Genomic DNA, 24,977 nt, shown 5'->3' on the forward strand with positions numbered 1-24,977 from the left:
TCGACCTCAAAGTCTAAAATGTGACGTCACAATCCTTTTATTTTCTTCCGACACACTAACCGTCAGCTGAAATCGTTGCTAGTAAGTAGGCTAGTTTTTTAAACTGAATTTTTGTTAAGCAAAGCATAGGTTATTTACATTTGAGTTTGACACTTCATGAATGTCAAACTAAATTTTAAATTAAATATTAATAAAATATCAATGATATTTTTGATAGTGAATTTAATTATTATATAAAATAAATACGATGTTCAAAAATACAATTTGAGTATATTTTGAAAGCAATAATTTATCAACAATTTTAAAGAGGTTTATACGAGTATACGGCTTCCCCTTTAATGGGAGTAACTAATGATAAATGGACTGTTCCATTTGTTATGAAATGAAAATTGTTATTATAGTCGGTTCGCTAAACTCAGACACAACTGGCTAGTGATTTTAGTAGGTAATTTTTTTGTTTTTTGCCAATTTTGCCAAAATTGGCACGATTACTAATTATTTAGTAATTATTCACTATTTAGTCATTAGCTTTTTTTGCCAAACTGGTAAAATTACTGACTAAAATCACTAGCCAGTTGTGTCGGAGTTTAGCGAACCGACTATATGAAATGTTGTTTGGAATAAAAAATTATGGTCTCATAATATGTGCAATTACATCCTTCTGATGGAAAAACATATTTGAAGATTTTTCTCAAATTATGGACACCAACAACCTTTTCATTTATAACTCTTTTATTTTTAATTTGACGAAGAAAAGTTATTCTTCATAAAAAGCTCTTCATGGTCTAAGATTTATGATGTATCATCATATATCCAATTTTATTAATTTTATACGAGGTATATAAAAAATATGAATTTCGATCAAGAGTAAAGTACCTTTATAGTTCACAACATTTAAATTAGAATGATATAATTGCACATTAATAATTTTTAATTCTAAACAACTTTTCATAATAGCAATTTTCCATATTATGAATTAAAATACGTAAATAAACAAAGTTTTCGTTATGATAATGCTCGCATTTTTTTTTTTTTTTTTTTTTATTTAACGTCCTAATTTATTTACAATCTGTAAAACAAGTTACAATAAGTAAATGTTGTGACCACTAGTGTAGGTGACTTGGAGAAAATGATTCAATAATCATTTTCTTTACAAATATTTTACATAGATATAAAATTGTTTGTCTCTGGGAATTACGGCACATATAACTAAAATCGCGATGGTAAATCACTAGGTGTATTTCGTCTAAGTCTCCGTCTGACTGGTTGGCTCATCAGGTTTCTGGCTAGTACATTTGGATGTTGTGCCAGTCTGTCTTCGTATTTCTGTGCAAAGTTGGTAATTTCTTCTTTTACTGTTGAAATTTCTAGATCGCGTCTAATAATAATATTTGCAACATACCATGGGGCATTTGTGATTATTCGAAGAACCTTCGACTGGAACCTCTCCAAGATTTCGATATTGGAGTTTGATGCAGTACCCCAAAGTTGGATCCCGTAAGTCCATATTGGCTTCAAAATTGCTTTGTAGACAAGTACTTTATTTTTCATCGAAAGTGATGATTTGTGACCAATCAGCCAGTAAAGATTGTGTAATTTGAGACCAAGTTGTTTACGCTTCATAAAAATGTGTGTTCTCCAGTTTAATCTTTGGTCTAGATGCATTCCAAGGTATTTGACTGTTGCTTGCTGTTTTAGTTGGTGGTTGTTGATATATACAGGCGGGCAGTGACCTTTACGGTTTGTGAAGGTAATATGAACCGACTTTGTTTCATTTGTTTGAAAACGCCACCGTTTTAACCAAGTTTGCATTTTGTTGAGGCTGGTTTGCAGAAGTTGAGAAGCTATCCGTGGGTCCTGATGTACTGACATCACTGCTGTGTCGTCTGCATATGTAGCTGTAGTGGTTTGAAAGTTTGTTGGTAAGTCTGCTGTGTACAATAGGTATAACACTGGCCCCAGAACACTGCCCTGTGGAACTCCAGATCCAACTGGAAATAGAGACGTGCACTCATCTCTATGTTGTACAAAAAAGTAACGGTTATGGAGGTAGGATTTTAAAATTAGGAAGTGAGTGAGAGGAAGCATATTTTTTAATTTGTATAGAAGGCCTGTGTGCCAGACTTTATCGAATGCTTGCGAGATGTCTAGAAAAGCGGCAGTGCAGTACATTTTGTCTTCCAATGCTTGATTAACAGTTCTGCATATCCGATGAACCTGTTCTATGGTTGCGTGTTGGGATCTGAATCCAAACTGGTGTGCAGGGATTAGTTCTCGATCTGATAGGAGTGGTTGAATTCTTGAGAGTATCAGTTTTTCTAGGATCTTTGACACTATCGGCAGTAAGCTTATGGGTCGATATGATTTGACATTTTCCAGCGGCTTTCCTGGTTTGGGAATTAGTATAATTTTTGCGACTTTCCAGAGGAGAGGGAAATATGCGGTTCTTAATACTGCATTGAATAATTGAGTGAGGTACACAATTCCTTTCCTGGGTAGTTGTTTAATAATTTTACTGGATATAAGATCGAAGCCTGGGGACTTTTTCGATTTGAGATTTTGTATTATTTTGATCACTTCATATACCTTAAACTTTTCCGGTGGAAGTTCTAACTGGTATGGAAATTCTAAAAATTGTTGGATGGATGCTTCAAAGTTTTGATTATTCTCAGCAGGGAAAGGTTGAAAGACGTCTGTGAGATATTTTGCAAACACTTCTGATTTTTCTTTATTGCTTTTGGCCCATTCGCCGTTTTCTGCGCGAATAGGAGGGTTGCTTGATTGAGGTCGTTTAAATTTTTTCGTAGCCTTCCATAGAGAATAGTCTGTAATTTCTGTTGCTGATAGGTTGCTAAGATATTCTTTAATCCCATCGTTTTTGTAGTTATTTAGGAGAGTTTTAAGTTGAAGTGTAGCCTGGTTGAGTCTGGTTTTGTCCTGAGGCGCGTGCGTTCTTTGCCATGTTTTTCTTAAATATCGTTTTTCTTTGATTTTTTGTCTGATTATGTTTGGTAGCTCTTGTTTCATGAGCGTCGTGTTTTTTAGGGGTGTTGTTTGCCAGATTGCTTCCTGTATAATTACGTTAAAATTTTGTATGGCTTCATCTATTTCATAGTTTGTTTTTAAAGGTATGTTTAGGTTTAGGTTGTCCTCAATCACCCGCCGAAACCTTTCCCAATCCGTATATTTGTTGTCCAGTTTCGGTGGTAGCTGTACCTCAACAAGTTCAGTACTTATCGTGATTAATACAGGCGAGTGATCCGAGGAAAGGTCAAAGCAAGATTCAATTCTTTGCGATCTTTTTGGAATTCCCTTTGTTATGCAGAAGTCAAGTAGATCGGGTATTTTGTTCACGTCGGTTGGCCAATAAGTAGGTTCACCACTGGAAATATACGAGTAGTTGTTACTATTCATAGCCGCTAGAAGCTGTCGTCCTTTTGGGGTGATTAATCTTGATCCCCAATGTGTATGTTTAGAGTTGTAATCTCCTCCAGCCAGGAATCTGTTACCCAATGTTTTAAAAAATTCTTCAAATTGTTCTTTTTTTATCTTGTGTATTGGTGGGCAATAGACTGCAGAGATTGTTAGTGAGCCATGCCAATCTTCAATAACTATGTTAGTAGCCTGCAAGTAGTCTTTTTTAAAGTCATTAGTCTCATAGTGTTTGATATTGTTTTTGATTATAATAGCAGTTCCACCATGGGCTGTACCATCTGGGTGTCTAGTATTGTAAGTTGTGTAGTTAGGTATTTTAAAGTAGCTTCTACTTGTGAAGTGAGTTTCTGATATTAACATTATATCAATTTCGTGACTAATGATGAAAGTTTTTACCTCAAGACAATGTTTGGCAAGCCCGTTGGCGTTCCAAAGTGCAATTTTTAGTAACTTATTCATTTTGTTAAATTATTGACGACTATCGTTAGGAGGTTTAGCAGTGTGGACAGTTGTTCCGCAAATCCTTTAAACATCGATTTTAGTTCAGACAGGTCGTTAGCAGGAGTAGGATGCGTTAAATTTGGTGCTTGCAAAGTATTCTGAGATGTGCTTGCTTGAGGTAGTTGGTTTGTTACTGCTTGTGAGTAGCTAATGCCTGGATTGATGGTTCTTCCAATATTACTCGTTAGTGGGGTTGTAGGTTGTTTTTGCCGTAGGGTTGGATATGTTTTTTTCTGCAGTTCCTTATATATAGTACATCCTTTATAATTTGCCGGGTGGTTTCCTTCGCAAAGAATGCACTGAACATCGTCAGATCTTTCTTTTCTTGTACAGTGTTCAGTAGCATGATCTCCGGTGCATTTTACACATCTGGGCCTATGTTGACAGTATTTTTTTGTATGCGCATATCTTTGACATCTACTGCACTGTGGAATTTCCCTCCTTGTGTATGGTGGTTCAAATTTAATTTTGTAGTTTAGCAAGTGTTCAACGTCGTAAATTGTTTTATTATTTTCTGCTGATTTTAAGTCAATGAAGAACATTGATAAAGGTTGCTTAGTTTTGTAATTTTTAATGTTCCACATATTTACTACCGAGTGCCCCAGCTTTTCGATTTCTTCTTTTAATTCTGTCAGATTGGCTGAGTAATGCATGTTTTTTAATACTACTCTGAAGCTGCGTTCGTCACGAGGCCTAAATGTATGGAATTCTGTTTTTTTCTCAGTTAAAGCTTTAGTTATTGTACTATAATTTTCTTTTTCTTTAGGTTGTATTTTAACTTGATCGTGATTTAAAACTTTGATTTCGTATCCATTTTTGGCTATATTATTTAATAGTGTGGTGAGTGGGGTCACATTTTTCACTCCATTTACAAATATGGGAGGTGGTTTTGAGGTTTTTTCAGTTTGAATCTCAGTTCTTTCAGTTTGAACTTCTTCATTTTTTGCTTCGTTATCTGCGTCGTTAGACAACTCCTCAAATCGATTTGATGTATGAACAGGTGAATTTAGCCAGTAGTCATTAATTTTGGTCTGTTTAGTTACTCTGTGTTCAGGGCTAAGTCTGACTCTTTTCCTAGTGTTTTCTACAGTTTTCCATTCTTCGTCTTGGCTAATTTCTTGGCTATTTTTGTTTGGCAAGGCTGGGATATTGCTAAAGTATAGGGGTTGTTGTGTTGTTTGGTAATATGGTGTGGGTAAAACCTGAGGAAATGAAACGTTACCTTGTACTAGTTGGTCGTTGTTGATCTGAACTTGCGGAGCGTACGCCACTGGCTGAGTTGTAAATTGGCCTGGCTGAATCATCGCTGGTGTTGGAACTCCGTATAAATTCTGCTGTGGCTGTGGCTGCATCGGTTGAAACGGCGAAGTAATATTGTAATCCATTTCGCTGAGAGTTTTTTCCGTTTTGTCATTGGAATCACTTTCAATTTATCAATAATAAAAACTGAGTTTATTATTTTTAAAACAAGTACCGGGTCATTCGAATATATGATATTAAAAACACATTAAAATAATTAAAATCACATTAACGGTTACAGTATAAAATATTTTAAAATTTGCTGGACGAAATGCGACCGCTTTGGTCTAAGGTTTGTGGTCGAATCGCTCGCATTTTCAGCTTGTTAGTATTGTATTTAATTACAGAGTAATTTCCACATACTAATATATTTCTCAATTTGGGCTCTGTACCGCCATTCTTTATTATATTACGAATATGTGTGCCAAGTATCTCGACAAAATATTCAAAATTACAGCCGCAATCTTGGAACGCGTTTGTTGCTACCTGTTGATCGCTACTGTAGTCTCTAAATAGAAATCATTAAATATTTTAAGAATGTTACTCTAATTTATTTACTGGTAGAATGTGTAGATTTTGATGTATTTAATGTATTTCAAACAAAAAACCAAAATGTTTCTTAGGGAAAAACTTTTACCATGTAATAATATTTTATGTTCAGAGATAAATTACTATGTAATTTAAATGCTCAACAAATGTTTTTTTCTTTGGTGTTCGTGTTCCCAATCGGTGTTCCACTTGCCATTTTTTATTCTTGTTGTGTTGAATTTGTCAAACTTAACCAAAAACCATCCAAAACAAACCAAATTTCTTTTTTTTTGATGAATTATTCGCACAAAACACTTTTTTTACTTTACAGTGCGGTGTTGCCACCCACTTAGAGATGTTGAAAAAGTATCTATTTGTTAGAAAGTACTCGTTACTTACGAATAACGAAAGTAACGATTACTATACAGAGAGGCAAATCGTTACTTTGATTATTTTGATTACTCTAATTATTTCGTTACTTCATACCAATCGTATCAGAGCGAGTAACGACTATTGTATCTACTTTGATTACTCTGATTACTTCGTACCAATCGTATCAGAGCGAGTAACGACGATTGTATCTAATTTGATGACTTTGATTACTCTGATTACTTCGTTAGTTCGCACCAATCGTATCACAGCAAGTAACGATTATTGTATCTACAACCAGTACACTTAATTACTTTCTACCAATCGTATCCCAGCGAGTAACGGACGGGACCGGCATTTTATGAGTGTTAATGAATATCGTTATCGGTATACATTTTAAGGGTGTGATTACAAAATATTTACCTACTGAGAAATACGTTTCTCAATATGATTACCGGTACTCAAATACAAAAGTAATCATAGTAATCAAAGTAAGGAATACTTTAAATGATTACTTTATACAAAAGTAACGATTTGTAACAAATACTCGAAAGTAACTATAATCAACATCACTACCCTACTGAGCGCGTCAAATAGCAATCTGCGTTTTCGATTTACACTAATTACGATGTGAGTTACGGAATCCCAATCCAAACACGAAACCGACGCGATAGTCTCCACCATTCCGATTTCGGGTAATTACGATTCGACTTGGTCATTTCTGTTCGCTTGGTTAAAATTTACAGAATAGGGCTGATTGAGTGCTGCGTAGTCATTATTAGTTCTTTTTTACTTTTATTATTTTTTTTTGTTCAATATATTTGTTATAATATATTATATTCTATACATGTTTTACATCGAATAATTTTTACGTCTGTGATTGTGTATTATGCGACGTTTTTGTTCAAAACCAGACTAAAAAAAACTCAAAACTGTTTTACCTGCAATAATTTAAAATAAATACGTTACTTTACCAGTTTTATTTTTTGCTTCCCACCTTACATTAACCACAATCCTTAACCCTTATACGCCCAAGGGTGAGTAAAAAATGTCCACCTAATGCGTATTCCCTTGTAACATATTTATTACAAATCCACAAGGAAGAATTTCCTGTAGCTGGCTGTATACCATTAATTACAAGTAAAATTTATTAAAAAATTTTTGGCTTGGTAAAAGGTATAATAGTTTAAAAAAGCCCCTATAGGGCTACAAACATACAAACAAAACGTTTTCGCTCTGTAACAAGAGCATCATCAGTGTTACAAGAACATGGTGAGCCAACCAAAAAATACAAAGGTCAAAGCCTTTCAAAAACAGACCAAAAGTCTTATATAGATGCCAACATAGCAAAATCCAAAGGATGGATAAAATTCCTATGGCTACGGCCCTAGGGCAACATATTTATGACTCCCACACGTGGTAATTGGGTCAATAGGTAACAATTAGGTCATTATGTTACAATAGGTGACAGGCAAATGTCACCTCTGCTATCAGGTAGCTGTCACTACTGTTGCTATAGGGCTTTTCATTCACAGTCATTTGTTTCGAGCTTCTGTCATATGTCGTATACTCCGTGCATATTAATATTATACACAGAATATACAATATATGACAGAAGCTCGAGACAAATGACAATCGATGAAAAGCCCTATTTGGCGTGCTCCCGCACCAGATGACATCAAGCGAATGGCTTGTCACGAATGGATACAAAAAACAACGAACAGTAGTAAAAAGACACACCGAAGGGACGTAGATACAAATGTAATAAAACCATATCTCTTGAAAAAATAAAAAGATCTCCGAGTTCCTGTATTTCTTCTTTCCAGATAAAATTTAATTGTTTTTAGGAATATTTCAAAATAGAAACTCAGAACTGCTTATGAAGAGGAAGAAGAAGAAACGTACTTTAAACAATATCTAAATAATTTATTTGTTAAAAGACGCAGCTCAAATACTATACAGTAACCGCTACGCTACTAGACACACGGGAACATTGAGCTATTACAGTCCTGGACCCTTCACTTGTTGCAATGTTTATTTTTATGTCTAGTGACGTTTAGAACGTTAGAAAATGTATAGAAACTGAATATTAACATAGCAAGTTGACAAATAATAGATCAGGTCTATTTGACGTTTACCTATAGTTGTCATTTTGTTAAAGGTGTAAAAATTTTAAAGTATTGTAATATTCTTTGTGTTTGAGTAAAGTTATTTTAAAGCAGAGTAAATACTATTAATTAATGTATTTTTGTATGGAAAAACGATAGAGAACTTGCATAAAATTTTAAATTCGAAAAAAATGTTATAAATCGCAACAGAACATAATTTAAAACATGTATCAAAAATAAAAAAAGAATGTGTGTGTACTTTGTACGCACGTAAGAAGTTATACTTCTATTATCTGATTTAAACGAAATTAATATACTTTTTATTTATATTTTGTTTAAATATTAAACTAATTTATACTTACTACTTCTCAAACATTTTTATTAGAACAGTGCCAAAAATTAAAATAATAAAAGAATAAAACACACACAAACACATTAAACAAGCCACAAATGATGTCTGAACATTAATTGTCGAAATTTTTTTTAACTAAATACGTATTTTCTGAAAATACAATTATATAATAAATATACTTACAATCATAAAATGTATTAGAAAAAAAAACAAAAAAGAAAGTTTCTATTGGGACTCGAACCAGCGCTGATAAGCGCGGTTGGTATTGGAATTCATTCGCCTTCAACGCTTAGCCACGGACACCATGTGTCATTATTTACGAAGATCGACTAACTAAACGGATTAGACTTGTAATATTTTGATATTTTGAAAATTGATCAAATTATTTTTGAATTGAAATGATTTAGAATTGAAAAAATACAACAAAACATAGAGTAAGAAAACCATATATTAGGTGAATATTGATAGAAATTTTGATGGTAATCAAATTATATAAATAAAAGTATTACATACTATGTATTTTGGCAGATCAAATAGGTAGGTTTATACCCATGATACATTAACAATTATTATGTACCTGTTGCTTTTAAAAACTATTTAAAAGTCACTACAATATTATAAATTTTTTTGTTTCTGTCCTCACAACAATAAAACTAATATATTATACATTTGTTTACCTTTACCTCCAAACCACAGCTGTCCTCCAGCTGCCATATCGGATAATTTTTGACATGTCATTTGAACATCCAATCAGAACAAAGTTATAACGCGCAAAAATTCACCCTCTATCGCCGGTAAAGAAGTATAACTTCAAAAAGTTTTTTTTGTCTTTCGTTTTATAGCCTAAAGACGATTAGAAATTCAAATTATATCAGCCAGCCCAAAACGTGTCGTCATCCGGTTATATGTTTAGATTCTGCACCAACAAAGTAAACAAAATTGTATGTAATTTTAAATTAGACATTATAAACGTCAGTAGAAAATACAGTTATGTGACGTCACAAGTGTTTTAGATCGTTTGAACTATTCATAGAAAACTTGTACTTTTACAATATGGTTTTATTTTCCATAGTAAACCTTCTTTCCTTTCCTTCAAAAACTGTATCAAACTCCATTCTCAACAAACTGGTATATATTATTACAATAACATACGATAAATGTCAATAGAATATAAATATTTTTCCCTTATTCCTCGACGATGAGCTGGCCAAATACCCAAGTAGGTGGAGGCCAATAAACTAAAGAAGAAGAAGAAGAATATACCTAAATATAACCATAATCATAACTATAATAATAGGTTTGTTCTAGCATCAGTTTCAAACGGTTTGAAACCATCAGCGAATAGTGGACCAGCGTGAGTAGAGGGGATAGCACTGGTGACTGTATTATCATTGTTTATATAGGGATAGTTGGTCAGAACAATAGGAAAATATGTTTGATTCAAATTGAGACAGTCACCAGATGTCCCCTCAATTTCTGCCAGGGTCGCAACGTCAAAATGCATAGACACCAAGTTAAATACGATCCTATTCATATCACCCCAACTCGCATACATATTAAGAAAAATAAATATATATGGAAGAATATATTTAGAAATAGACTTAATGATGTCATGCTATTACATATATAATAGCATGACATAATTGATTCAATTTCTAAATATACTCTTCTAATATATATTTATTTTTCTTAATATGTATGCGAGTTGGGGTGTTATGAATAGGATCGTATCCAACTTGGTGTCTATGCATTTTGACGTTGCAACCCTGACAGAAATTGTGGGGACATCTGGTGACTGTCTCAATTTGAATCAAACATATTTACCTATTGGGCTGAGCAACTATCTCCCTATATATAATGGTATTATGTTCTCTCACGGACCAACTGTTTTCTGACGGTTTCTGACTAGTTTGACTGTTTGCTAGAACAAACCTAATAAAACTATGTGACGTCACGGGTCGTTTGAACTATATTATACCGCAGAAGACTTTAAATTTGTATTTCTAAGTTATTACGAGTTTTTGAAGCGTGAAATTTTGGAAATCTCATTTTTAAACAAAACTCAACATTATTATTATGTAAAACAATGTGCAAGTTCCCTATTATTTTGAATAGTTTCGTGACAGTAACACGACAGAGATGAAAGTCGCATCTGAGAACGGACCGGATTAGCCCATAAGCATAGCAATAGGGAACGTTTCACATTTTTTTTTATTACATAATAATGTTCAGTTTTGTTTAAAAATGAGATTTCCAAAATTTCACGCTTCAAAAACTCGTAATAACTTAGAAATACAAATTTAAAGTCTTCTGCGGTATAAAATAGTTCAAACGACCCGTGACGTCACATAGTTTTATTATATAGTTATGATTATGGATTTATTTAGGTATATTCTTCTTCTCCTTCTTTAGTTTATTGGCCTCCACCTACTTGGGTATTTGGCCAGCTCATCGTAGCGGAATAAGGCAAAAATATTTATATTCTAATGACATTTATCGTATGTCATTGTAATAATATACACCAGTTGGTTGAGATTGGAGTTTGATACAGTTTTTAAGGGAAAGAAAGAAGGTTTACTATGGAAAATAAAACCATTTTGTAAAAGTACAAGTTTTCTATGAATAGTTCAAACGATCAAAAACACTTGTGACGTCACATAACTGTATTTTCTATTGACTTTTATAATGTCCAATTTAAAATTATATACAGTCGGAAAAATGAAAGAATACCCATGAACGGTCACATCAATCACTTATTTTGTATTTGCTGTCTTTTTCTATAAGTAACAAATGTTTGCTATAGAAAAAGACAGCAAATACAAAATAAATGATTGATGTGATCGTTCATGGGTATTCTTTCATTTTTCCGACTGTACATTTTGTTTACTTTGTTGGTGGAGATTGTAAACATATAACCGGATGACGTTACGATGCGTTTTGGACTGGCTGGTATAATTTGAATTTTTAATCGTCTTTAGGGGCCAAACGAAAAACAAACAAAACTTTTTTATCTTTGATACATGTTTTAAATTATGTTCTGTTGTGATTTATACCATTTTTTTCGAATTTAAAATTTATTGCAAGTTCCCTATTAGGTCATAGGCGCCCATATAAAAATTTTCAGGGGGGACAGACGTGAAGATTTTGCACATTACATTTTGTACACTATGGATAACAATATATAATTTAAAACACCCGAAAAGCTAGGAGGGCCACGGCCCCCGGTATGAGCGCCTACGAATTAGGTACCTACGCATGTGTCTAGTAGCGTGGCGCTTATTGTATATGAATAGCACATGAAATTACAAAATCAAACTATACAACATCTTTTTTTTATGATTTTGTATATTTTCAGTATATTTTTTATATAAAAATACAATATTTACTACTTTTCCTTCCTATTTATTACATATCACATCACAGATCCTTTTCATGTTTCTTCACTGCTGCATCTTTAATCAAACTTATTCCTGCTGTTTAAACTTCTATTGGAAGAAAGGACAGTCTTTAAAGGTATTTGTTTGAACGCAGTAACTTCCATTAATGCTAAAAGTCAAATGCGTTTGTTATACCTATGAATTAATACAGGGTGTAACAAAAAGGCAGGTCATAAATTAAATCACATATTCTGGGACCAAGAATAGTTCGATTGAACTCAAATTACCTTATTACAAATGTGTAGATAAAAAAAGTTACAGCCCTTTTTTGAAGTTACAAAACGAAAATCGATTCTTTCCAATATATCGAAAACTGTTGTTTTTAGAGATTTTATATTGAAAATGGACATGTGGCATTCTGTCAGAAACATTAAAAAAAATATCAACGAAATTTTTGCATCCCATAAAAATTTTATGGGGGTTTTGTTCCCATAATCCTTCCCCCCAATAAATGTCTATCACCATGATCCTGAAACATGAGGCTAAATAGCTCTATGAACCTGGGGAGGCATCAATTTTTTGGAATGCTACTTGCAAACTAGCAAAACAATAAATTCTGGATTATTATTGTAACCCCTTAGACGAGGTGAAGGAAAAAATCAAGAAAAAGCTACCTACGGTTTGCAGAAGAAAAATCCTTTTTCGTCAGGACAATGCACCGTATCTTATGAGTATATTAAAAATGTCTAAAATCTATGAACTAAAGTTCGAATTTTTTGGAGTATCCACCGTATTTAACAGATTTGGCCCCTAGCGATCTGCATATGTTTCAATACCTAAAGAAAATCATGGGTAGAAAGCGTTTTTCATCGAATAATGAAGTTATAACATCTGTGGAAGCGCATTTTGAAGCCCTTTCAGATTCTCTTTGGAACAAGTGTACAGATGTTCAGGGAGACTATATAGACACGGCGAAAACGGCGGGTTCGTTGGAAAAAATATTACCATGAGATTTTTTTTCATAATCACATTCGTAAGACATCCCAGAATAAGGTTCAAGAAGTCACCCACGTCAAAAATGGTCCAATTTTTTTTAACAATTTTTTTTAATCAAATTGTAAAAATTAGTATTTTCGGCTGGACAATTTTTTTTTAGGTTTTTTTTTTACCATTCTGGACAAAAAAGGTCTCTTATAATTTTTATCTAGAGTTGATCGTTTTCGAGTTATAAGCAATTTAAAATTGAAAAAAAAGAAAAATGGCGATTTTCAAGGTTTAATAACTCTGTTAAAAGTTATTATTATGAAAGTCTGAAAGTGAGTAAATCAAAGACTAAAGGCACCACTACAAGATCCTGAAGAAATTTTTGTCATTATTTTATTACTAAGCTGTTATTTATAATTAATAATAATGAGCGTCATGCACGTATTAGGCTGCCGTCAATGGTGAGAGATGCCATTCCGGCAGTCAATGGTGCATCTTATTCGCTCTCACATTTACAGCTGCGTCAATACGATCTTACCGCTCATTGTTAATAAGTAATAACAGCTTAGAATAAATTAATGACACAAATTTGTTCAGGATTTAACTTTGATTTAGTCACTTTCTGACTTTCATAATAATAATTTTAAACCAAGTTATTAATGTTGTTCTACAGCTATTTCCTTGTGGCATTTTTATGATTAACTATTTAGATTTATTAAGTCTTAAAAATGGCCATATTCGCGTTTTTCAATTTTTAAATTGCTTATAACTCGAAAACTATCAACTTTAGAGAAAAATTACAAGAGACCTTTTTTTGTCCAGAATGGTCCAAAAAAACAAAAAAAAAATTGTCCGCACCAAAACAATTTATTTTTGCAATTTGATTAAAAACATTGTTAAAAAAATATTTGGACCACTTTTCGCGTGGGCGACTTCTTGAATCTTATTCTGGGGTGTCTCGCGAATGTGATTATGCAAAAAAAACTCATGGGAATATATTTTCCAACGAACTCGCCGTTTTCGTCTTGTCTAATACTGAATAATAAAGTGTAATAATAAATAATGTGTTAAAACCCTAAGATTGTGTTTTTCTTATCGAACCGCAAAACTTATTCAACAGCCGAATACAGAGAGGGGCTATTAATTATTCTTAATTAATTAATTAATTTTCTCTAAAATGGACGACTTAGGAGAAAAATCCCGAAACAGGTCGATTTTTATTTTTAAATTACAATTTTTTGGCATATATTTCATACTACTGCCGTCATCCATCTGAGCGTGATGACGTAATCGATTATTTTTTTAAATGGGAATAGGGATCATTTGGCACCTCATTTGAAAGGTTGTTTAATTCTGTATTCAGTAATATAAATATTAATATCATTATATATACAGGGTGGCCAAAAATTTTTTTTTAATTAAATTAATTGACGAAAAAAGAAGAATGTATGCAATTTATTTAACTCAAAATACTTTCTATTGCCGTCAGAAAATAGAAAAAAATGTTTATTTGGCAAATAAACATTGCTTTTCGCTTAAATTAAATGTTTAAACTGCCAAGCGCTAGGTGGGAGGCTGTTTGTGATTTAATTTAAGCGAAAAGGAACGTTTATTTGTGAAATAAACATTTTTTCTATTTACTGGCAGCAGTACAATGTATTTTGAGTTATATAAATTACATACATTCTTCTTTTTGTGTCAATTAATTTAATTCAAAAATTATTTTTTTGGTCACCCTGTATAAATAATGATATTATTGTTTATATTACTGGATAGAGAATTGAACACCCTTTCAAATGAGGTGCCACACGATCCCTATTCCTATTTAAAAAAAATCATTGATTACGTCATCACGCTCAGATGGATGACGTCACTAGTATGAAGTATATGCCAAACATTTGTAATTTAAAAATAAAAATTGACCTGTTTCTGGATTTTTCTCCAAAGTCGTCCATTTTAGAGAAAATGAATTTATTCCATAATTTAGCCTATGAATTCCATAATTATTCCATAATTTAGTTAGACTCTGATAGAAGTGTCAGAGTATTTTTATTTTATATTAGCAATAAAATCGTATGCTTACCCAAATGGTGTATCTTCACCCATTGGAATGGGTCTTCCTGGCATAAGTCCCCAATTTGAAGTTGTTTTAGGGCAACCTGGCTTACACGGTCGACCCATGATTGAATTTCCATACCTTACAGTTTGAGCAAAATAGCAAGCGCTTTGAAAATGGCTGCATCTAGCCCTCCCTAAAAAGATACATATGTAAAGGTACGTATCGGTTACGCTGGTGCTCCGTGCTCCATGTGGATACGGCATGCGCTCCTCCGATATAGGACCACCGATTGGATCGCCGAGGGTGAACGCCGCTCCGGAAGCACCAACGTATTCACTATGTGGAGCAGTTACACCGAGCACCAACGTAATGGATACGTGCCTTTATAGTACGTTCTTTAACGGTAAAATATTGCAAAACCTCTAAATTTTAAAGAACCGCTTAGATTGACATAAAATTTGGCAAACACATAGCTAACAAGTCGAAGAAAAAAAGTGATATTGTGCTGAGGTGTGTTTTCGCCCTGGGGGTGAGTTTCACCCTTTCTCGGGGGTGAAAAAATATACGTACAAAGTAAGTCCGAAAATGGATAAATTACCTAATTTTAAGTAACTTTTGTTCTATAGAATTTTTTCATTAAGTCAATACTTTTCGAGTTATTTGCGAGTGAATATAATCACGCTTTTAGACGGTTTTTCGCAAATAACTTTTTAAGTATTTTGCCGAAAAAAACATTCTTAGCAAAAATATAGCCCGTAAAAGATTGAAAAAAATGGTGTATATATTAGGTCATACCTAGTAGAAGCAGAGTTATAGCTAATGAAAAATAGGTTCATATTCGTCAAATTCCAAATGGAATACTTTAACGTGAAATAACCAAAAAATAAAGCACTTTTTGAGAAAAACGTTTAAGTTTAAAAACTTATTTAAACTGTTTAAAGAAGCTTCATTTTTGTTTTATAAAAAAATTTCTAGCATCAAAAGTAAACAAGTTATGCTCAAAATAAAGTTAATCCCTTTTTTTGGTAAAAAAATCGGGAAAATCACCTCCTAATTAGTACCTATCTCAAATGAACTTAATCGTTACCACTTCACAAGTTTCTTTACTCGTGTATGTATTGTTTATATAATCTGTAAGTTTCATCGGATCAGAGTTCTTATTTTTAGAAGGGCTGTAGTTAAAAGGGCTTGAACGAGTCACTGATCACGAGTGTAGCAAATTTAGAAACATCAAATCTTAATCAATTTTTGTCTTACATAAAAACAAAAAAATACAAGATATTCAGAAAAGCAATTCTGACTTTTTTGTTTTTTGAGATTCTTGGTAACTTTAAAACCAAATTTTTTCAAAAATAAACACTTAACCGATGAAACTTACAGATCATATAAACACAACATAAGTAAAATAATTTGTGAAGCGGTAACGATTAATTTCATTTAAATTGCTAATTAGTGCGTGATCTTCCTGATTTTTTTTTGCCAAAACAAAAGGGACCAACTTTATTTTGAGCGTAACTTGCTTACATTTGTTGCTAGAAACTTGTTATAAAAACATAAATAAAGCCTATTTTAAACACTTTAAAAAAGTCATAATGGGTTTTCCCCAAAAAGTACTTCACTTTTTGGATATTTCACGTTGAAATATTCCATTTGAAATTTGGCGAATATGAACCTATTTTTTATTGGCTATAACTTTGGTTCTACGAGGTGCAGAGACCTCAAGCGTACACCATTTTTTTTTTACTTTTTTACAGGCTATATTTTTGCTAAGAATATTTTCTCGACATAATACTTACTTTTTGAGTTATTTGCGAAAAACCGTCTAAAAAAATGGTTATTTTGTTAAAAAATGAACATATTCACACGCAAATAACTCGAAAAGTATTGACTTGGCGAAAAAGCTCTATAGACAAAAGTTACTTAAAATTAGTATATCCATTTCCGGACTTATTTTGGACATATATTTTTTCACCCTCAAGAGGGGGTGAAAGTCACCCCTAGGGCAAAAGCACACATCGGCACAATATCACTTTTTTTCTTTGACATGTTAGCTATACGTATGCCAAATTTCATGTCAATCCAAGCGGTTCTTTAAAATTTACAGTAAAAACTGTGAAAGAATGTACTATTATATTGACCTGCATTTAAAATTGAAGAAGGAAAACATTGCGGAGTTATGTTTTGGCCATTTTATATTGAAAATATTTCATCTTCTTGGGTCCAATATTTCATTTTTTGGTCCAATAGGAACCCATGTATCAATACATTAGGATGTAGGACTTTTCCTTCAAGAGTCATCGCCCACATAGACGGACAGGCAGATTTGCAGAAAAGTGCACTATTTCAAGAACGACTGGACGGGTACTTTTTAAAGCGTATCAATTTATTATTATATCTACTTACTTAATCTATGACCATAGCAACTAGGTTGAAACCTTCCTCCATTAACACAAAAATCAATATGACCTGATTGGTTAGTTTCTCCTAAAAATCCAGCATTGGTGTGAATAACTTGAACATGGTCTGCGTCTTCTTTGGACAAACGGAATTCTCTCCTAGCGTAACGATCAATCAAGGGCCTTGCTGGATCTAAACCTACAATTTGCTACAATATTGAACTGTTCTTACTAAATTTATTTATTAATTTTATTATAATTTAAACTCATAATTTATTAGTCTTTATGTAATCTATTACATTCACCAAGAAAAAAACTCATTGAAAAGTCTAGAGAATTTCAAGTACCTACGATTATATGCTTCGTTGACTACCAAAAGGCATTTGATTGTGTGAGCTGGATAAATCTGTGGTTAATTTTAATAGAAATGGGCGCACCAATGCACCTGGTGATACTTATTAAAAATCTGTACCAGTCCAATATAGCGACAGTACGACTAGATCAGCAGTTCTCAAACCAATTCAAGACCGAAAGAGGTGTTAGACAAGGATGCGTGTTGTCACCTGACTTATTTAACATTTATGGTGAACATGTCATAAGGATGGTTTTAGAAAGATGGGCAGGTGGAGTAACAGTAGCTGGTAGGAAAATCTCCAATTTAAGATTTGCTGATGACACTACACTTATAGCAGCAAATGAGCAAGAAATGTTTGATCTTCTGCGAAGAGTTGAGTACGAAAGCAATAAAGTTGGTCTGAAAAATCAATAAAGCTAAGACAAAAATAATGGTTGTCGACAGATTTAACACTATTCAACTAACTATCATATTACAGGAATACCAGATAGTAAACACCTTTGTCTATCTCGGGTCTAGTATAACTAACGATGGTAACTGTGAAGCAGAAGTTCAAAGATGTATTGATATGGCAAAAAATGCGATGAGTCGCCTAACTAAAGTTTGGAGAAACAGATCTATCTCTCAAAATATCGAGACGAGACTAGTGAATGCCCTTGTACTCTCAATATTTCTATACGGAGCAGAGACTTGGACTCTTTGCGCATGCGAGCGCAAAAAATTGTTGCCTTTGAGATGTGGTGCTGGAGAAGAATGTTGCGCATACCTTGACAGCTCATAGGACAAACGTTTCCATTCTAAATCAACTCAAGATTAAAAAAGGCTGTCCACAATATGTCTGCAACGAATACTGGAATTCTTTGGTCACGTGGTTCGCAGAAGTGATAACAATTTGGAGAGATTAAAATTGTTTCTGGAAACGTTGAGAGGAGAAGATCAAGAGAATATCACCAACTAGATGGTCCGACCAAATAAAGAATTCAGCTGGAAACTCATTCTGCGAAGCTCTTAGAGCAGCTGAAGATAGAGACCAATGGAGAAACATTGTTAGGAATATTGGAAGAAATCACGATCCTCAGTAATGGGGAAACGACAAGAGAGAGAGAGAGATTCACCAAGACATATAATTTATATCTACAATTATTTTGTACAATTTATTTCCGACATTTATTACATTTATAACACACGCACTTGATATCAAGATAATGGATGAGTCCGTTCATGAGTAAAAATGTAATATTCAGTTCCAAATACTAAATTTTTACTTACCTACTACCTTATGCTGTCTCCTATCTAGATGATTACTCATCATTCCGCAAATATGCGCGCCTAGAGAATGACCAACGCATGTAGTAGCTGTAGCTGCACCTCCATTGGCCATAATAAAAGCGTAAAGTTTAGCTCCGCACTGACCTACTAATCGGGTGTTTGATAGAGCTGATATATAGCAAGGGAAATGCGTTATTGTGGACCAATCGATTGTAAAAATATTGTAATCTTTTCTTGAAAGGTAAGCTGAAACATGTTAGGAAGGGTGATGAACCTATACTCACGAGATCAATATCAGGGGAGGCATAAAAAAATAATAGACGGAGTATTCAAAGGACCCCGCAACACTCCTTATGGAAAAGTGGCCCCGCTCAAATTTAACCAAAGTTCGGTCAATGATAATTCTCAGTGTGTAGATTAAAAAAAGTTAATGGGACATAGGTCTGAAAAAAACTGCTGTTCTGAAGCTACAGCCATCTGAAGTTATTGGATTCAGGTGCTCGGTTTACGTTAAGTGCATTAATTCACGGTCAAGTGAACGAAAATATTTATTATTGAAAGAAGACTCATTTTCTTCATACATATTTGGTCTATTACTGAAAGCAAAGAGACTCGTTTTTTTCATGAATATTTGCTTGTTGAATATGAATTCGTGGTCAAAAATAGATGCGTCGTAATTTAGTCCTCAGAAAACCCCCGAAAAGTCCTCAGTAAACTGAAGAAGTGTGATAGAAAATGTGCTGCTAGAGCGACATAATAATTATCATGTTTTCATGAGTGCTTAACACTTATTCAATATCAGCATAGCTGCAGTTCCGCCATATCTTTCGAAAACTACTGAACAGTGGCGGATCTAGAGGAGGAATAGGGAAATTCCCCCCGTGGCAGGCTCCAAAATTAAAGAAAAACATATTGAAACAAGAAATATATTATAATGAAATATACTTTGTTTTTTTTTTGTATTAAGATCAGGTTCATGCTCTATATGCGGGGCATTATTCTTTGCAAACCATCTAAGCTATTTGCAAAAACTACTGCTGCGTCGGCATATCTAATGTTTTTAGACGTACTCTATTCTGCATGCGTGATAACGTGATATGTCTTGTGCTGCTCTAGCAGCACTTGTTGTGGTTGTTTCTCAGTTTTCTGAAAGCGATTCAGTAACAGTGGCGGAACATTTGTCTCGAGGTGGGGCCTTCCAATAAAACGACAACCAAATGATATAACATAGATAAACCAAACTACATAAAACCATATATATAATAACTTACATGTAAGAAGTTCCCTTAATTTTTCTAATTATCGAGTTTATTAGATTGAATTTGTCTGTCTGCAGTTTGAGTTTCTTGTCAGCTAATGTATTTTTTAGGTTTCAATTCTTTTTCTTTAATTCTGGAGCGTGCTACGGAGGGAATTCCCCTATTTTCCCCGCAGATCCGCCACTGTTTAGTAGTTTTCTAAAGATAAGGCGAAACTACAGCTATGCTGATATTGGATAAGTATAAAGCACCCATGAAAACTTAATAATTCTTATGTCGCTCTAGTAGCACATTTTCTATCGCACTTCTTCAGTTTTCTGAGGACTTTCCGGAGGTTTTCTGAAGACTAAAATGCGATGCATCTATTTTGGACCACGAATTCATATGCAACACGCAAATATTCATAAAGAAAGTGAGTCTCGTTGCTTTCAGTAATAAATATTTTCGTTAATTTGACCGTGAATTAGTGCACTTAACGTAAACCGAGCAACTGAATCCAATAACTTTAAAAGGCTGTAGCTTCATAACAGTAGTTTTTCAGACCTATGTTACATGGACTTTTTTACACTGAGAATTATCATTGACCAAACTTTCGTTAAATTTGACCGGGCCAGTTTTCCATAAGGAGTGTTGCGGGGTCCTTTGAACTTACCATTTCTCAATATCGTTATTGGGGATCTGCTTTCCGTACCATTAAATCCGTGAATAATAATCACATTATTTTTCTTATAATCGTATCCCGAATAATTGAGGGAGTGAGGATTTCGAACATCTATAGTAATCCTCTTTTCGCCATTTTCTCTAAAAATAATCAACAGTTAATAAGGTTGAATAATTTTGACAACGTTTGAATAATATACAGTGTGTCTGCGTAACTTGGAACAATGGAAAACCTTTTTATTATCAATTGTACGAAAAAAAGTTATTCTTCATAAACTACGCTGCATAGTCTAAAAGCTAGGATGCAATCATTAGATATCAAATTTTATTAACAGTATACGAGGTATGTCAAAAAATATGAATTTCACGTAAGAGTAAAGTACTTACCTTTATATTTCACAATATCGAAAATTGTTATTAAGAAAAGTTGTTTGGAACTAAAAATTATGTCATAATATGCTACATTCTGCTAATTGAAAAAAGAAAAATTCAAATTTTTTGTCAAATTACGCCATCATTTTTATTTATGATAAATCCGTTGTTATTAATTTTACAAAAAAGTTATTCTTTTTAAAAAGTTCTGCATAGTCTAATAACTAAGATGCAATTATTATTATAAGATATCAAATATTATCAATTTTATACGAGGCGTGTCAAAAATATGAATTTTACAAAAAATAGAGCTGAACAAACAGAATAGTACTGTCTAAAGCCACGGATAAGCAAGTAAGTGATGTAATGAGTTTAAATGATGGTAATCTAAATAAGTAATCTACTTACGGAGTATACAAGTAATATTTAATGTTATTATCTGGACATTCGTAGTGTTTTTTGAGCAAACACCTCCAATAACTTACGTCCCATGCATTCCAAATTCCACCATAAACATCTAAAATTTCAATGCTTTTTGTGAGTATGTAGTATGTACTTCGTTTCCTGGGTACACGGATTCAAGTATAGAAATCTACACTCACTAGCACACAATTTCGCCACCCAAAATATTTGATTAAGTTTGACAATTTATAACTTTATTATTTGTACTCCGATTTTCAAGATTCTTGCATCTGCTTGTAGGTACATACATGTATTGACATTGTTTGTTATTATTCCGGTAACAAAAATGTTTCTTCTTAGAGGGGGGTGAATGGAAGCGTTGTATTTTCTCCAAATTTTAAAAAATTCTGTCAAAAAATTGTAGGGTTGATTTTGTTTCATACTCCTTTTGTATTATCCTGGAGGTATCCCAAAGATTTTGTTTTTCGAATTATCTGAATATCTCTTTTCTTGTAAAATCTGTAAATAAAAACACTGCTTTGACGGTTTATTTAATTAGAAATATCAAACGTACTAAAATTAACAACACAAAACCAAATTAACAATAAAAAAAACAATTCAATAGCGGGTATGTCCACCTCTCACAGCAAAAACTGCTCGCAATCTGTTTGGCATCGAATAAAGATGTTTTATCCTTACCTGGGGAATAGTCCGATATTCCTCTACCAGGCCCCTAACTGTACCAAATTTTCTGGAGGCCTAGGATGACGTCGAATAGCTATTTTTAATTCATCCCATAAATTCTCAATAGGATTGAGATCTGGGCTGCATGCGGGCCGTTCTAATTTTATCAATCCAACCTATATTTTTAAGATATTTATGTTTATGAGTCAATCAGTGTTTTTATTTACAAAAAATTGTACAACTCTTACAAGAAAAGAGATATTCGGATAATTCAAAAAACAAAATCTTAGGGATACCTTCAAGATAATACAAAAGGAGTGTCGGAGTGTGAAACAAAATTAGCCCCCCAATTTTTCCACAGAATTTTTTAAAGTTAGGAGAAAAACAGTGCTTTAATTCATCCCCGTATACTGCCATCGAAGCAAAATGTTTTTGTTACTGAAATAATAACAAACGACATGAAAACATGTACCTATAAACTGATGCAAGAATCTTGAAAATGGGAGTACAAATAATAAAGTTATAGATTGTCAAACTTAATCAAAAATTTTGAGTGGCGGAATTTTGTGCCGGTGAGTGCATAAATTAGGTAAAAAAAACTTACCATTTAAAAAATAAGAACCATATATATTTATAAATATCAATACACTAACACTATACTTCATATTTTGTTGAATTACACAAGCTTCACTTATTAGATTTGTATAATATTGTCATGTACACCTATAGCATAGTCATGTACAACATCAAAACCTTTATTATTCTTTTCAAATCAAAGAAACGAAACGTTGATAGCTTACGGTACTTATTTCATGAACTTGAACTTGGTCGTTTGGTCTAGAAATCTACTAAAATGTAGGAAATCTATAGAAAGAGACAGTGAAGTACGAATACAGATGCTATGGTGCTTAAATAATATGTTTTAATTTATTAAATACATTCATTAAGAGAGTAGGAGCAAAATCTTGGTCTAATGATATTTAAATGCATTCAATTTTGTCAAATCCTGAGAAAACTAATAAATATTTTTGAAAAATTTAAACGCGGAATGAAAGATTACGTTATTACCAAGGGCCGAAAGTCCCCGAAAGCTTCTATAATATTTATTTCAATAAGTTACAGGAGTGAAAAAAGGTAAAATTTAGTGTGATTTTTAATTTCAAATATTTCATTCAAAAGAAACTTTTTATTTATTCTAATGGACTTTCGGCCCTCGGTAATAAAGTAGTCTTTCACTCTGCGTTTAAATTTTTCAAAAATACTTATTAGTTTTCTTAGGATTCGAAAAAAATGAATACACTTAAAACACATTAAAAATGTTGACATGAGTCAAAATTTTGCGTTTTGCTCCGTTCCCCTTAAATGATACATTTTAATTTATTAAATACACTCATTAGGGGGTAGGCACAAAATCTTGGTCCAATGCTATTTAAATGCATTAAATTTTTTCGAATCCTGAGAAAACTAATTAGTATTTTTGAAAAATTTAAACGCAGATTGAAAGAATACATTATTACCGGGGGCCGAAAGTCCCTGAAAACATATAATATTTATTTCAATAAGTTACAGGAAAAAAAGACAAAATTTAGTGTGCTAATTTAGGAACTAATTTTCGGACCTTTTCCTAGACGAATTAAGCGGAATGTGACTGCATATTGTAGATCCATTTCGTCTTCTTTATTCGTCGTCTTTTGTCTTATTAATTGTAAATGTCAGAGATTAAGAATGTTAACAGAAAATAGTTCCACGAAAAGTTTTCACATAGTCCTGTCGCAAGTGGGGGTACAACGGCCTCCTTAATTCAGATGGACTTACCCAAGTTTTTTATGTATTTTGACCCGTAGAACACGAATTTTTTGGGTAACAGTCGATCCGGATGTCGATAAGATTGCTATAAACAAAGAACTTGAAGAATCACATAACAGCGATTTTTCGCAAAACTAAACATTTTTTTGTATTTTTTGGGTCATTCTAAGCAAAAAATGTTTTTACAAGTTTTTTCGTAGGATGCATAGTTTTCGAGATAAACGCGGTTGAACTTTAAAAAAATTGAAAAATTGCAATTTTTGAACCCGAATAACTTTTGATTGAAAAATAAAATAGCAATTCTGCTTACCGCATTTGAAAATTCAAGTCAAATTCTATAGGTTTTGATTACTTTCATTGCTAAAAATGAATTTTTGAAGTTATACTTCTTTAGGCGCAATTGAGATTGAGGGTGAATTTATATTGATCTGCGCGCATGCGCACACCGACAGTTTGGTATTAGTCTTTATACGGGCTCTGATTGGGTGTTGAAATGATCTGTCAATAATTGTTCAATATGGAGGTTATCGGTAAACAAAAATGTTGTATAATATATTAGTTTTTATTGTTGTGAAGACAGAAATAAAATCAAATTTATAATTATAGTGACTTTTTAAATAGTTTTGAAAAGCCACAGGTACGTAATTCTAAATGTTTCAGTTGTATTCCAATAAAAAATTATCTTCATACCTATTTGGAAAATGTAAAAAAAAATAATGTACTTACCTAGTACTTGCTATGCTATACCCCTAGTAGGCAATG

General features: G+C 32.9%; 1 protein-coding gene across 1 annotated transcript; it reads right to left on the reverse strand.

The window, feature by feature from the left end:
- Positions 1 to 11,431: 11,431 nt before the first annotated feature.
- On the reverse strand, positions 11,432 to 23,205 carry LOC126890545 (phospholipase A1). Its single transcript, XM_050659553.1, has 7 exons — positions 23,014 to 23,205; positions 21,732 to 21,840; positions 20,944 to 21,092; positions 19,033 to 19,278; positions 17,416 to 17,607; positions 15,037 to 15,205; positions 11,432 to 12,138 (listed from the first exon to the last, which is right to left on the reverse strand). The coding sequence occupies exons 1-7, from the start codon at positions 23,072 to 23,074 to the stop codon at positions 12,078 to 12,080; spliced, it is 987 nt and encodes a 328-aa protein (XP_050515510.1). The 5' UTR covers positions 23,075 to 23,205; the 3' UTR covers positions 11,432 to 12,077.
- Between the last annotated feature and the right edge of the window lie 1,772 nt (positions 23,206 to 24,977).

Source organism: Diabrotica virgifera, chromosome 8 (genome assembly GCF_917563875.1).
Source record: "Diabrotica virgifera virgifera chromosome 8, PGI_DIABVI_V3a".
Classification (NCBI taxonomy): Eukaryota; Metazoa; Arthropoda; class Insecta; order Coleoptera; family Chrysomelidae; genus Diabrotica; species Diabrotica virgifera.